Genomic DNA, 15,753 nt, shown 5'->3' with positions numbered 1-15,753 from the left:
ACTGTATCAGTAAGTAAACTCAAAATGAAACTATTATTCATGCCTGTTCTACTGTCATTTCAAAAATGAATGTTGAGCTTTTCCTGCGTGCGCATTTTTTCAAACCGAAGACAGACGAACGCTCGTACAGATACTACGATTCGCAATATATACAAGATAAGTAATTTTTTGTTGTCTATCAAAATTTGTAGTGCACACTGGAGAGATTCACATATTTTGCTAAAAAGTTTGGGAAAAACGACCTTTACACTCCAGATATATATCTTTTTTAAATTATTTAACCAACACTTCGCCTTTGCGACATCCTCTGGGTTAATACACACAACTGTTTTATATTAGAATATTCATTAACGTAAAGTGTAAAGTGGAGTGTAAAGGTTATTTTTTCTAAACTTTTTATCAAGATAAGTAATCGGTGAGTGAGAAGTTAGTGAAATATTCAAGTAATAATTAATAAATGAAAAGTCAGTGAACAATAAGTGAGTGATTCCGTTTAGTGTTAGTAGCGAGAACTACTGCGTTTAACCAGTTAATCAGTCGATTAGCTAAGGAATTATACAACTAATTTTACAAGTAAGTTAAACATATATTTCGGAATTTCTGTTGAAACGTTATTATTCTTAAATTGGTTTAACGCAAACTGGAGTTTATTATGAGATATTTCTATAAACGTAAATAAAATCACGAGCTATATCTTCATAATATAACTTTATTAGCTCAATATTTCGCTATTATAGCTTCGTCAGGAGCTATCGATATTCCCTAATCCAGTAAAATTTAAATTGTAACTCTGTCATTCGTAAATCGAACATTGATACACGAGTTTAGAAAGTTCATATTATATTAAAATAATATCAAACATTCTTGAATTTATATTGTTAAGACAAATCAAACCAACAATGCTAAATAAATAAAATGTGTAAACCAATAAGTAAACTATTAACATCGTTCGATTTAGAATATAATACGTTACGTATCTAAAACATTTATTCATATTTGTACTGGTAAGTATTTTTCCATCTTATGTTATCAATACATATATAAAACAATGTCTGAACATATATTTCAATCCTTATAAATTGTGTATAGAGACTTCGTCAAAGTTCAACATATTAAAATCTTTAAAATGTCCTTAACGTCTCTACACTAATGGCTAATCTTTGTATTTGTTCAATTTAGGTTTATTTTTCTTGATTAAAATGGATTCTTTATTTTTTCTGTCCAGAAAATTATGACATTTATATAAGATATTGACATCCGGTAAGATGTTATCCACTTGTGGTAGGTCATGTTCTTTTCCATAATGTTTTGCAATAGCATTGTTAGTATTGAGGTTTTGGATGTCACGCACATGTTTATATATTCGAGCGTGTACGGATCGACAAGTTTTTCCTATATACGTACAAGAGCATCTGCCACAAGTTACTTCATAAACAACATTTTCACTACGGCATCTATCATGTAATTCATATTTAGTAGCTTTACAGTTATTTTTCATAAATCGTCTTTCTTTCTTGTATTTTGAACTTGTTTTAAATGTCTGGTTTTTTGTACTATTTTAATAGGTAAGTCTGATGCTCTAATTACTCTCTTTAGTTTTGTAGTGATATTATCACTTACATATGGAATCACCCACGTAACCTGAGCTTAAAGTGTGTTTTCTTTATTTATACGGTTCAAAAGAATATGTCTGTTTTCTTTAGCCTCCTCCCACATTTCTTTGTTATTACAAACTTTATCCCACCTATAGAGGTAGCCAATAACGACACCTTTTTACAGCAAGAGGGATGATGTGAAGGAAAATGCAAACAAAGAACTTTAATAGATGGCTTAATGAAAATACCAGTAAAGATTTCCCCATTCCTGACACGAATTGTAGTATCTAAAAACGGTAAATATTGAGCTAATAAAGTTGCATTTTGGAGATATAGGTCGCGATTTTAGTTAAGTTTATAGAAATGTCTGTTGAAACTTCGTTTGTTAGCTTACGCCTACAACTTGTGTAAAAGTGAACACAGCCATTGAGGAAATTAATTAATTCGTTATCCTTACATGGGTTGGACTTTTTACTAAATAATCCAAAAGAACCCTTCCAATCTTTTTTTTTTTTTCTTAAGAGCATTCATCTCAAAAGCATGTGTGGGTACTTTTCCTTTCATAATGCTAAACAAGAGTTCAGCCAAATTGTTGAGAAAATTGGAAGATAAAATAACATTTTTATTAGCTTCATTAAATTGGGAAATTGCAATGTACGAGTTAGAAAATGTAAAGAGATGATATATCTCCAGCATTCGATAGAAGTAACCACATCAATGTTCATATTGTTGGAAAACTCAATCAGACTTTGACATGTACAATCTTTATCAATCTCACTAATTAATCAGTCTGGAAAGCCAAACTCTTTCAAAATGTTGATTAAGCTTTTTAGATTCTAAACATTGAGCATTAATAGGGACCACAATCTTAACATGCTCAAATATTAGAACATCAAACCGGAATCTCTCTTTTATATCACATATGACTTCTTTGTAAAATTCTCTGGCTGATGAATATATGTTGGTTTGTTCTTCATGGTCAATATTTCTATAATTTGTTTCCAGGTCTCTCAGTGTGGATGGTACTAAGATACCAAAATATATTTTGTTCACAGGCATATACTCACTCTCTTTCCTTTTGGGTCCAAGCATGATCTTATGGTTAACGTATCAGACTGAAGACCAGTTTGTTCCACGATTTGTCCTGTTACTACTGTAAAAACTGGCTGCCTCCTAACTCATCAAAGTTTCCGTTGCGCCCCCTTTCACATTAAAATAATTTTCGCAAGTGATAATAGCAAAAGCAACATTTTCTTTACCTCTTTTTAATATACTTTTTAATGAAAAAATGCTTGTAAGGAGTGAGCAAATGCGAGAGTAAAGTGATCGTTTTGTTAGGTTATCATCGTAATTTTTGGAAAACACTGTTAGGAACAGCAAGCGGAAATAGCTCTTTAGTAGCTTTGCTGAAATTCATCATACTGTTACGTCTCTGGTCGTTTGTTAATTTACCGTAAAAATTATTTTCGAAGAACATCAGCGATACAAGTTCTTTCTTAAATAAAACTAATTTATTCTTTCTCAACCCAACTTTGCAATACACAGAACTTCCACAGTCACTCTAACTTAAACATACACGCTCTAATTCACAACGATTCATGCACTTTACTTACGGTCACTACCGCTCACTCGACTCGATTATCTGTCTCTATATCGTCCTATCTGCCCTTATCTATGCCGTCACTTCTTGCCGGTCGTATATATGCAAAATAGAGGGCGTCTGGCAAACACTCGAGCTTTCAGGAACCTTCTAGACACTCATTACGTGTTACCAGAGTCACGTGACTTCCGCTGTCGTAACAATACAAAGACACAAATTGTAGGTTTCAGGAAGGAAGAGGTAAAATGAGAACCTGACCCTCCCAGGTCATCCAACGAACTAAAACCCAATTCCAAACGATACTGTTGGTTTCATTAATGTGAGCATGAGAATGTCTTAGTTTTCATTTTGAAACAGTCAGCGAGTAGTGGATTTCACATAAAGAGATGAAAATAATGGATAAGCTCACGCCACATTTACAGGAAACACAGTTTGATTTGTGTCTCACAAGTACTGGCCAGTAACATCTCAGTTTGAATTGACTTTAGGCCTAATTTCATAAATAAACTTTTCAACATAAAGAAACTAATGTAGGCCTAATTTCAAATATATCGTATGAACACGTATTCTAGCATTAAAGGTATTACGCCTAGTTTAGTTAACTTAAGTCGATAAACAAATATTCTAACATAAAATAACGTTTTGGGACAACATGGGACCTATTGGTCCATCTCGGCTGTTTCATTCTCTAAACTAAACTAAAACTATTAATAAATAAATTTAACATTTTTTTAAAGCCAGCCCTTGTCATTCATATGCTTATCAAGATTTCTCTTAAACTCACTTAAATTTACTGCCTCCACAACATCCAAAGGCAATCAATCCAAAGGCCAACCACTCTTTTAGAAAAATAAAACTGTCTTAACTGAAGATGACTTCTCCCCTGCCAACATTTATAGTTGTGTCCCCTAGTCCTACTATCCTCACTGTTAAGTATGAAAAAATATAATGCATCAACACTATCAATTCCCTTTATAATCTTAAACACTTCAATCAGATCTCCCCTAACTCTTCTTTTTTTTTGAGAGAGAGAGAGAGAGATTTCAACCTCTTCTCGTATGACAACCCCTCCATCCCAGGCACCATTCTAGTAACCTTTCTCTGAACCCTTTCCAACAATTCAATGTCTTTCCTCGGGTAAGGAGCGCAAGACTGAACACAATACTCCAAATGTGGCCTAACCAGTGACCTGTACAATGACATTATAACCACTTTAGACTTGTATTCAATATTTCTGTAGATACAACCTAAAACCCTATTTTCACTACCTCTAGCAACAGTACACTGCTTGGATAGCTTTAGAGACTGATCGATTACACCAAGATCCCTTTCTTTCATTACACTGTTAAGGTTATTCCCATCCAAATTGTACTTATAACTCAAATTATGATAACCTACATTCATTATCTTGCGTTTATTATAATTAAAACCTATTTTCCAATTATTTTCCCAACTCACTAAATGATCTAAATCCTTTTGTAAATCAGCAGCAGCATCTTTACAGCTAGCAACACCCAAAACCTTAATATCATCTACAAATGTAAGTAAATTATTGACCATTCTTTCATATAGGACATTAATGTAAATCAAAAATAGCAAAGGTCCTAAGACTCAGCCCTGAGATACCCCACTTGCGACATTAATCCAGTTTGACTAAACTCCATTTGTAACAACCCTCTGCTTTCTTCCATCCAGCCACATTTCTATCGAATTTGCTAACTTATCCCCTACACCTAAAAATATAATTTTTAACTAGCCTTTCATGTGGCACCCTGTCAAATGCTTTTTGAAAATCCAGATACACTAAATCTACACTCTTTCTCTCATCTACATAACTGAATACTCAAAATAGCAAAATAGACGTGATAATTGTCACTTCTAACACTATATTTCGTGAATTTCTTTTACTCACCAAAATGTGAATTTCAATTAAGTAAATATTTCACGTTGTCTCTACCACAAACGTCTGCAAACGCATTTTAGTCACTCATAAATGATCATGAAGGCAACTTGATTAGAATCTCCATGTAACTGTATAAAGCTAGAATTGTCTTTTTCTGGCTTTATCATAACTGAACTCGTCAATGAGTTTTGAAAAGTCAAGCTTTCGAAGTAGTTCACATTCTATGTTCATTATGAACAGACTGTTTAATTGGCGTTATCCTATTCTGTGGTTCGGCATGGCCAGGTGGTTAGGGCGCTCGACTCACAATTTGAGGGTCGCGGGTTCGAATCCCCGTCCCACCAAACATGCTTGCCCTTTCAGCCGTGGGGGCGTTATAATGTAACGGTCAATCCCACTATTCGTTGGTAAAAGAGTAGCCCAAGAGTTGGCGGTGGGTGGTGATGACTAGCTGCCTTACCTCTAGTCTTACACTGCTAAATTAAGGATGGCTAGCGCAGATAGCTGTCGTGTATCCTTGCGCGAAATCCATAACAAACAAACAATCCTATTCTGTTCCTGAGCTCACTTTTTATTGATTTCAATTTCGAAAACGATCGTTCTCCACTGCAGTTTGATTCCACCATGGACAAGTATATTCTCAGCACTGTCTCAACATTAGGAAATGGAATCCCATCCCACCATAATTGTTAGTGTGCTGTCCAGGAAGCATTGCGCCATCTGTACTTCTAAATTACTGAATACAAAGAGGCAAGTGACCAGTATCAACCTCTTTTACTTTATAACTTAGTATTAATTATTTTGTACAAACACTTCTCACAGTTGTTACTCGAAATTTCTAATATAAGCGTTGTAACGTCAACTTTAGAATTTAAGTACTGTTACTTCACATTTCTTTATTTTTCGTTCCACTACAAGCATCATACAAAACTAAACTTGCAATAATATTGTCACATGTCTCAGTATTAGGCAAATTCGTAACAGTGTCTATAATTACTTAACGTTAAAGTTAATGCACGCGCAAATGCTCTATATATTTCTGCCAAGAGTTTAACTTTCGTTTTTGTGTAAAATTTAAACTGCAATTAAATGATTTTCGATTATTAATTTTTAATCGTTTACCATTTATGTAAATAGTTTATTTTTCTTCTCTTTTATATTGTTTTAATTAAAATTGTAGAAATCCTAATAGAGTTTTGGAAAATTATTAAAATCCGTAAAAAGCCCGGGAACCTGGAACTAGCGTTTAAAATCTTATTTTACAGACATAAATCCTGGAAAATGGAAATAGTGCGTACTGGCCAAAGCCTTAAACAGAAAGAGCAAACATGTAGCGTCCTCTATTAGCTATAACTGAACAAACGTCATATCCTGTTGTTACATCATCTTCGTTCAACGTGGTTTCATCGTGAAATCTTACTCTTCTTTATTGGACTTTTTCTAGTGAGTATATTACTGTGGTTTGTTGTTTTATAGCACTAGCAACAAGAAAACTCATTAGCGTTTTACTTTTAGTAGTAATGGAGCTAGGAGTTACTTGCAGCTTGTCGGTACCGCCATTATCTGTACTATTAACAGGAGAATTTGTGAAGCCCGACATTGTATTGAACGTGGCATGGGGAAAGGCTACTACCTTAGAAATATCAAATAACGGAGTAACTCTTAACTCGGCCATTGCTATATGTCGCTATCTAGCACGACTTGCCCCATCAAAAGGTCTTTATGGTACTAGTGTTTTAGAAAAAACTGAAGTGGATCACTGGTTAGAATTTACCACCAAGTTGTGTTCTCCAAGTGAATTTTCTCAGAATATTAAATATTTAAATGAGGTATTCCAGGCACCAATTTTGTATCTTGTTGGTCAGACAGTCACACTTGCAGATGTAGCTGTATGGGCAGCTCTGTATCAGAATAACCAATGGCAAAAGTTATTGACAAAAGGAACAGCCCCATTTAACCTTCTTCGTTGGTACAAGTTTTTATCTTCTACAGAACCATTTAATGCAGCTGAACAACTGCTGCCTGCTGAAACTCAAATGAAAATGGGCAGAATATCTGGTAAAGATGATAAAAAAGCGAAATCAAATGACAAGGGTACCAAAGATGAAGGAAAGTTTGTTGACTTACCTGGAGCTGAGAAAGGAAAAGTGGTGATTCGTTTTCCTCCAGAAGCCAGTGGATTTCTTCATATAGGTCATGCCAAAGCTGCACTCTTGAATCAGTATTATCAAAATGAATTTGAAGGAAAATTAATTTTACGTTTTGATGATACAAACCCTGCCAAGGAAAAAGAAGATTTTGAAAAGGTCATTTTAGAAGATGTTGAAATGCTAGGTATAAAACCTAACATTTTTTCGTACACTTCAGATTATTTTGATGTGCTTCTTCAAAGCTGTGAAGATTTATTGAAATCTGGTAAAGCCTATGTTGATGACACTGATGGGGAAACCATGAAAGTTGAAAGAGAGGAAAGAAAAGAGTCAAAAAATAGAAACAATTCTGTACAAAGAAATTTAGAAATGTGGGAAGAAATGAAGAAAGGGTCTAAAAATGGCCAAAATTGTTGTGTTAGAGCTAAAATAGACATGAATGCTGACAATGGTTGTATGCGAGATCCAACTCTGTACCGTTGTAAGAAAGAAACTCATCCCCGTACAGGAAATAAATATAATGTATATCCTACTTATGATTTTGCATGTCCTATAGTAGATAGTATAGAAAATGTCACTCATGCTCTCAGAACAACAGAGTATCATGATCGTGATGAGCAGTATTTTTGGATCCTTGATGCTTTGGAAATGAGAAAGCCTTATATTTATGAGTATTCAAGGCTGAATATGATGAATACAGTTCTTTCTAAACGAAAGTTAACATGGTTTGTTGAGCAGGGTATTGTAGATGGATGGGATGATCCTCGTATGCCTACTGTAAGAGGTGTTCTAAGACAGGGCATGACAGTAGAGGGTCTTAAGCAGTTTATTATAGCTCAGGGTTCTTCCCGTTCTGTTGTAATGATGGATTGGGATAAAATATGGGCTTTTAATAAAAAAGTTATTGACCCAATTTCTCCTCGGTTTACAGCTGTTGAGAAAGATAATGTAGTTTCTGTTATTGTGAAAGATGCAAGTGAAGAACCACAACAAGTTCCAAAGCATCCAAAAAATCCAGATGTAGGTATGAAGACTGTGTGGACTGGACCTCACATTGTAATTGATAGAGCTGATGCAGAAGCTATGAAGGATGGTGAAAATGTGACATTCATCAACTGGGGAAATTTGTTGATTAAATTCATCAAAAAGAATAGTCTAGGGCAAGTTGAGCAGATAGAAGCTACTCTTAACTTAGACAATAAAGACTATAAGAAAACACTGAAGGTTACCTGGCTTGCTAACACTGAAAAAGCTCCTTTGGTTCCATGTGTTTTTATCTATTTTGATCATCTTATTACAAAATCAATTTTGGGTAAGGATGAAGACTTCAAATGTTTCCTTGCAGACACCACTAAGACAGAGGTGATGATGTTAGGTGATCCAGAAATGAAAAAACTGAAGAAAAATGACATCATACAAGTCCAAAGAAAGGGTTATTTTATCTGTGACCAGCCTTATGATTCCGGAAGTAATGACAGCCGTGTTGTACTAATATTTATACCTGATGGTTCTAAGGATACAAATATGTTGCCTGAAATTGTAAGAAAAGCAAAAGGCATAGGTAAAAACCAAAATAAGAGTGTAACGGCCAAAGCAGAAGTTGTACAGTCTTCAACTAATAAAAATAAAGACTTGGATGATGCTAGAGTAAAGGAACTTAATGATCAAATTAAAGCTCAGGGTGAGAAAGTCCGTTCGTTGAAATCAGAAAAGGTAGATAAGATGGTTATTGATGCTGAAGTTCAAGAGCTTTTGAAGTTGAAAGCAGACTTTAAGATTATTACTGGTAAAGAATGGAAACTTGATACACATATCAAGAGTGCAGAACAGGCAAACCAGTCTAAAAGTAATAAAAAAAATGTAAATAATAAAGAAGAGGATGAGTGTTCTTCAGAAAACCTTTCTGGTCTTTCACTAGAATTAGATAAACAGATTAAGAACCAAGGTGACAAAATTAGACATATGAAAGTAGAGAAGGTAAGCAAGGATGTATTAGATCCCGAAATACAGACACTCCTTAAGCTAAAAACAGATTTTAAAGCTCTCACAGGAAAGGAGTGGAAGCCTTCAAGTAGCAATACTAGTAATGTAAAAAAGAAGGAAGATGGCAAAGGAGATTGCCAAACAAAGGATTCTGCCACAAAAGATCAATATAAAGATGCAGCAGGATTAAAGGCAAAAGCTGATGCTCAGGGTGAAAAAGTACGAAATTTAAAAACAAGTGGAGCATCCAAGCAAGAGATAGAGTCTGAAGTAAAGATTCTTTTAGATTTAAAAGCTAAATACAAAGAATTGACAGGAGAAGATTTAAATAAAGGAGCTGACAAAAGAAAAGATAAAAAGAAAGAGAAACCAGAAGGGAAGCAAGATCTGAATAAGAAACAGCATGTGAAGAAAAAGGAAGCACAAGATGGGTTAGAAATGACACAATCTGGACTCAAGAAAATTACCAGGCTTGGTATTGAAGCCAAGAAAGAAGAAAATTTGGCAGACTGGTATTCTCAAGTTATCACTAAGGCTGATATGATTGATTATTATGATATTAGTGGTTGTTACATTTTAAGACCATGGTCATTTAGCATTTGGGAAGTCATACAAAAGTTTTTTGATGCAAAAATAAAAAGCATAGGGGTTCAAAATTGCTACTTTCCAATGTTTGTGTCTGCTCAGGCTCTAGAGAAAGAGAAAACTCATGTTGAAGATTTTGCTCCAGAAGTTGCATGGGTCACAAGATCTGGAAATTCTGACCTTGCTGAACCAATAGCCATCCGCCCAACAAGTGAAACTGTTATGTATCCTTATTATGCCAAATGGATAAAGTCACACCGAGATCTCCCAATTCAACTTAACCAGTGGTGTAATGTGGTTAGGTGGGAATTTAAACATCCTCAACCATTCCTCAGAACAAGAGAGTTTTTGTGGCAAGAAGGACATTCAGCATTTGCTACACAAGAAGAAGCTGTTAAAGAAGTGTATCAGATCCTGGAATTTTATGCTGAAGTTTATGAGAAATTGCTTGCTATTCCAGTTATTCGAGGTAGGAAAACAGAAAGGGAAAAGTTTGCTGGAGGTGATTTTACAACAACTGTAGAAGCTTATGTTTCAGCTAGTGGTCGAGGCCTTCAGGGAGCAACATCGCATCATTTAGGTCAAAATTTTTCAAAAATGTTTGAAGTAGTTTTTGAAGACCCTGAAACATCCGAGAAAAAATTTGTTTACCAGAACTCGTGGGGTATTAGCACTCGTACTATTGGTGCTTTGGTCATGATCCATTCAGATAATGTTGGTCTTGTTTTGCCTCCTCAAGTTGCTTGTTTCCAGGTTGTCATTATACCTTGTGGTATCACAGCTAGCCTTACTGATGCAGATAAAAATGATTTAATTAACAAGTCCAAAGACTTTGAAAGTATGTTAATGGAAAGTGGAATAAGAACCCACTGTGATTATCGAGACAATTATTCTCCTGGATGGAAGTTCAACCACTGGGAATTAAAAGGTGTCCCTCTTCGGGTAGAACTTGGTCCAAGAGATATTAAACAACAGCAGTTTGTAGCTGTACGACGAGACACTGGTGAGAAGATGACTTTAAAAATGGAAGAAGCAGTGGTTGTTATTAAAGATCTTCTGGATAAAATTCAGAATAGCCTGTACCAGAAAGCTTTGGATGACTTGAATAAATACCTAACTGTTTCTCATGAATGGGAAGACTTCCTTGAGAAGCTAGACAATCGTTGCATTATTCAGTCTCCATTCTGTGGTGAAGGTTGTTGTGAAGAGAAAATTAAGAAAGACAGTGCTAAAGATGCAGATGAATTAGGAGAATCTAGTGGACCAGCAATGGGAGCTAAAACTTTATGTATTCCATTTAAGCAACCTGGGGAGATTACAGCTGACTTAAAATGTATATATCCTTCATGTAATAACAAACCCAAGTTCTACACTTTATTTGGTCGAAGTTACTAGCATACCAGAGGTTTCAGATTCAGTCAGCTGTAATGATAAAAATTTAATTATTAAATTTCTATAATGGTTAAAATCTGAATTTTTGTATCAGTAAGTGGTGTTGTTTTTAAAAATCATTTTCTAATTTGATTAAGTTTCTGAAACTTGTACATTTTATATACTATAGTCAGCTTCAAAGTTTTTCTGATAACAGAAAATGCTAGAAATGTGTAAGTACATTTAGGAAGTCAACATTTTTGGAACTTTTTAGGTTGAAAAAGTATATAGATTTTTATCTATACAGAGCGAAGTTTGAAAATTTAATTACAGGATTAGAAAACATCTAATTTGCAAAATGTTTTATGATTGAGCATAAACTGTTATTTCACTAAGATTTTGCTAAATGTTCAACAATTAAGTGCAAGTTAACTATTAGAGATTAATTTGAAGAAACTTCCAACTTCCTATAAATTTATAACTTATTGACTTAATTGCTATACAGCATTCTTACTTATGTATTAGATGTACAAACAGGCATGTTCCTTTTTTTTTTAAATGAATTGTATTTCTTCAAAATGAAAATAAGCTGCATGTCTTTCATGAAACAGTTTTGTGTAAATACTAGAATATCATAGATTTACATGACACTAGTATGATATATGGTATGAACATAATTCATAATGTGTGTAACTCTGAAAAACGATGACATAATTTAAGTCCTAAAACAAAGATATAAAAAAATGAAATGCACAATGGTATTTATTTTATTATTATTTTTTCAGTATAGGGAGGGTCAATAACTACTATACCAACATCCACTGTGTGTTTTTGGGTAGTATTATGCTTATGTGGTATGAGGAGCATGTACTAAATACAATACTCATTATTACGTAATCTTGTTACTTCATTAAATGCATCTAACACTTAACATGAAGATAGAATGCTCAGTATTCTGACATAACATAATGTTATGGATAGCTTGGGACCTATCGATCCATCTCTGTTGTCCCATTCTCTAAACTAAACTAAAACAATTTGGCTTAAGGAAATGATTTGGTGAAAAGCTATAAAACTGATGAGTTGTGGCAACTTTTAACCTTTTCTTTTTATCAAGCCACCTTTGAAGTTGTAAAACTCAAATGTTAGTTTATTGTATTGTCTAAAATTAAAAAAAAAAAGTTCTCATCTATATAACAATGAGGGAAGTTATTCTTAAAAAGATTTTAACAGATTTTCTTTTAGCTTTTCCTCGTGGTTTAGTAATTGCACATTTTTTATATGATACTAATAATGATTATTTCTGAAGAATATGCAAAATTTCTTATTTGTATTAAATTTGGATCTTGAATAAACAATAAACTGCAGTTTTGAGAGGAAATTTTTTTATTTGTTATTGTTTAAAGTATTTAAGAAAAGGATGCTGTATTATTTTAGGGCAAATTCTTAATTTTAACTAAGTTATTGTAATTTAAAATGTGACTTCATAGAAGAAACAAAAAAAAACGTCCAGTTTCATGTGGTAGATCAATACCTATACTGATTGGAACATTTATTGATAACATCCTTTTGTATTTGTGTGTAAATGCACATGAAAGCTGGAAAAGAATCTTCCTTTATTGAATGTTTCAGTTGCAATACTGAATAAAATGTTGTATTTTAAATTAAATACCTAATTTATCATTAAATTTCCCAGTTTCTTTTTTTTACCTAGCATTTTCTGAGTTTTATAGTTTAAAAAGTTTTTTTCTGTATAGGATTAGGAGTTGTTTTTTCTACGAATGTTGAAATGTTACTTTAAATAATACCTGTCTTTTGCAAGACATATATAATTAACAGTTTATAGCTATGGTATGTAAAATAACATACTAGTGGACTTATTTCACCTGGTAAAAGCACAAAAGTTATAATTTTGTATCTGAGTATGCAACGAAGAAATTTTTAGTAAGTATTAGAATTCATAAGTATCAACTGGTCTAATTGATAAACAAGCCATCTTACTGTTAGCAGCAACTTTAAAATTATGTAAATTTATTAAAGCTATGCACTTAGAATATACCATATTGAATATGAGGTAATGGTGATCAATTTAATACTATCGTTTTTGTACGTCTACAAGTCTGAAGTTGTAATTCTGACAAAAAATAAAACTTAGAACTAAATATCCTGTCGCAGCGTGTATAAATAAATATTTTAATGGCTTTATATTTCTTTTTTTTTCTACATTTTAAAATTAAGTATTTAATGGTCTAAGCACTTTTTAAAAAATGTTAATTAATATAGCATAAACTTAAAAACATATATCTCAGTAGATGGCGCTTGAATCTAAAAACTACATATATATAAATAGTTTTGTTGTAGAACATATTTAGATTCGGAGCGTTTAAAATCGAGTGATTTTTTTATGCACCTAAATGTGGTATTCTAAATTTGTAAGAAAATTCATTAACCTCCTTGTTCATCAATATTTTTTTCCTTACTGATATTGGTTTAAAATATTTTATAAGCATTGTTAATATTTGTTTTTTTTTTTTGTTGTTGTTGTTGTTGAAAGCAACTTTCTGTAGATCGTGAATTAGCCCCAGATTGTAGCCACGAAAGCCCGTTACCTTACCACTGGCCCACAATACAAATAGCCAATGATGCAGCTCTGCGCTTAAAGGAAGAAACTTTAATGCTATAAAAGTGTTCTTGAATACATAAATACGAATTACCAAGTGAAACCGGTAACTAAGACAGGGAATGTTTTTGGAGAGAAATAGCTGTTATTTTATCTTAAGTTTACAGAAAGAAAGGCTGTTGCAGTTAAAGCATTTTTTAATATAGTATATGCTGAACAATAAAACCACGGAAGTGGTGAATAACAACATATTTAATGAACGTTTCAGAATATACACATTCCACCTTCAGAAGTTTGCTACAATAAACACAAAGATATAATTACAAATAATAACCTGAACGTTAAATAGAAGTTTATGTATTACGATACACATTTGTAAGGGCAATGTTGAGACTCAAGGGGAAAGGGATGGTAAAAACCTGTAAGTGAACTTGGGTATAGACCCACACTAAATCAATTATTAAATGTATCCATATAGCTAACAATTAATTAAAATGACTTTAACAAAAGTTAAATTATGAAGGTTTCGATTGGATAATTTAAAATGGAGGAACTTAGGAATGAAGTATCGGAGCTTGCATTCAGTAAGGAAGCGAATATTGAGACTAACTTTCCTAATTTTAAAGTTCCATTTTTAAAATTAAGAAAGTTAATCTCGTTTTTTAAAATTAGGAAAGTTAATCTCGATATTTGCTTCCTTACCGAATGCAAGCTCCGACACTTGATTCCTAAGTTCCTCCATTTTAAGTTAAATTATTATTCAAGCTATGCAGACTTTTAATCAGAATTTCCAAATCTGCGTGCCCCGTAGCTAATGCTTTGAAGTCTGTTGAAGAGATTTTTGTGCCCAATTTGACTGTGAATGTAGGTAGAAGAGGTGCAGGGAGATGGTAAAGGGTGACCAGTTTTATAGGCTCGGAGCCTAATTACATTGTAACACGGTCTTTACTGCCTGACGAAGGGCGTCTGCTTAAAACGCCGCACAAAATAAACTTGAAAAAGTTTTCACTTAATCGTGTCGGTTTATTTTGTATTATCATTTATCCAAGTTTTGTTTGTTGCGAAAGAACACATACTCATTTATGGCTTTTTACTGTTAAGAAGTTTGCGTTATTTTTCAATCTACTATAATATAATATTATCCGATATATTCATAATAATCATATTCCTCTGTGCTGTTTGTTAACTTTAATCCTTGCTTAAATGTATTGTTTATTTGTTGAATTTTCGCGCAAAGATAATTGAGGACTATCTGAGCTAGTCGTCCCTAACTTTGAAGTATGGACTGGAGGGAAAACAGGTGGTCAATACCACCGCTACCTCTTGGGCTACTTTTTACTAACGAATAGTGGGATTGATAGTCCCATTAAAACGTTTCCACGGATGAAAGGGCGAGCATGTGGGGCGGGGATTCGAACCCGCGACCCTCAGATTGCGAGTCGAGCGCCCTAACCACCTGACCATTAAGAAAATATAGATTCCTTGTTACTAAGACAAACACAAGTAATGTAAGTTAATTCTTTTCAAACCCTAATCTCAGTTCTATCTACTCTGCCATTTTACTTGGGAGAATTCTAGTTTAACCAACATATCAATTACTCTAGTGGGAAAAAAAATCTCGAATAACACTTTCATTACATAGCTGTGAACGACAAAAAAGTATTTTTACGTTTTGTTCCACGAGCGATTTCTTCCAAATACGTTCAAACTCTGACTTCACACAAAACCACTATAAGTATAACGCGTAATTCAGAATATCAGTATCAATGTCAACATGTCGGCCACTGCCATCACAGTTTTAAGGCTAAAGTCACCTAAAAGAAATTTGCTGAACCATCGTTGACACTTAGGAACACTCAAAACATACCCGTAAACTTCTTTGGTATTCTTTGTGGCTACAGAGGCGTTGTTTCCGTTCTTTTATTCAAACAGCATTACATGCAGAA

General features: G+C 33.6%; 1 protein-coding gene across 1 annotated transcript; it reads left to right on the top strand.

Moving 5' to 3' along the window:
• Nucleotides 1-6,476: 6,476 nt before the first annotated feature.
• On the top strand, nt 6,477-12,872 carry LOC106464019 (bifunctional glutamate/proline--tRNA ligase-like). The gene has a single exon (XM_013924126.2). The coding sequence runs from the start codon at nt 6,619-6,621 to the stop codon at nt 11,209-11,211; it is 4,593 nt and encodes a 1,530-aa protein (XP_013779580.1). The 5' UTR covers nt 6,477-6,618; the 3' UTR covers nt 11,212-12,872.
• Nucleotides 12,873-15,753: the final 2,881 nt, after the last annotated feature.

This window comes from Limulus polyphemus, unplaced genomic scaffold (assembly GCF_000517525.1).
Source record: "Limulus polyphemus unplaced genomic scaffold, Limulus_polyphemus-2.1.2 Scaffold1543, whole genome shotgun sequence".
In the NCBI taxonomy this organism is placed as follows: Eukaryota; Metazoa; Arthropoda; class Merostomata; order Xiphosura; family Limulidae; genus Limulus; species Limulus polyphemus.
This window is presented reverse-complemented; position numbering and strand designations above follow the sequence as displayed.

Coding starts and splice junctions, on each gene's coding strand:
- LOC106464019 (XM_013924126.2), top strand. CDS start 6,619: ATGGAGCTAGGAGTTACTTGCAGCTTGTCGGTACCGCCATTATCTGTA.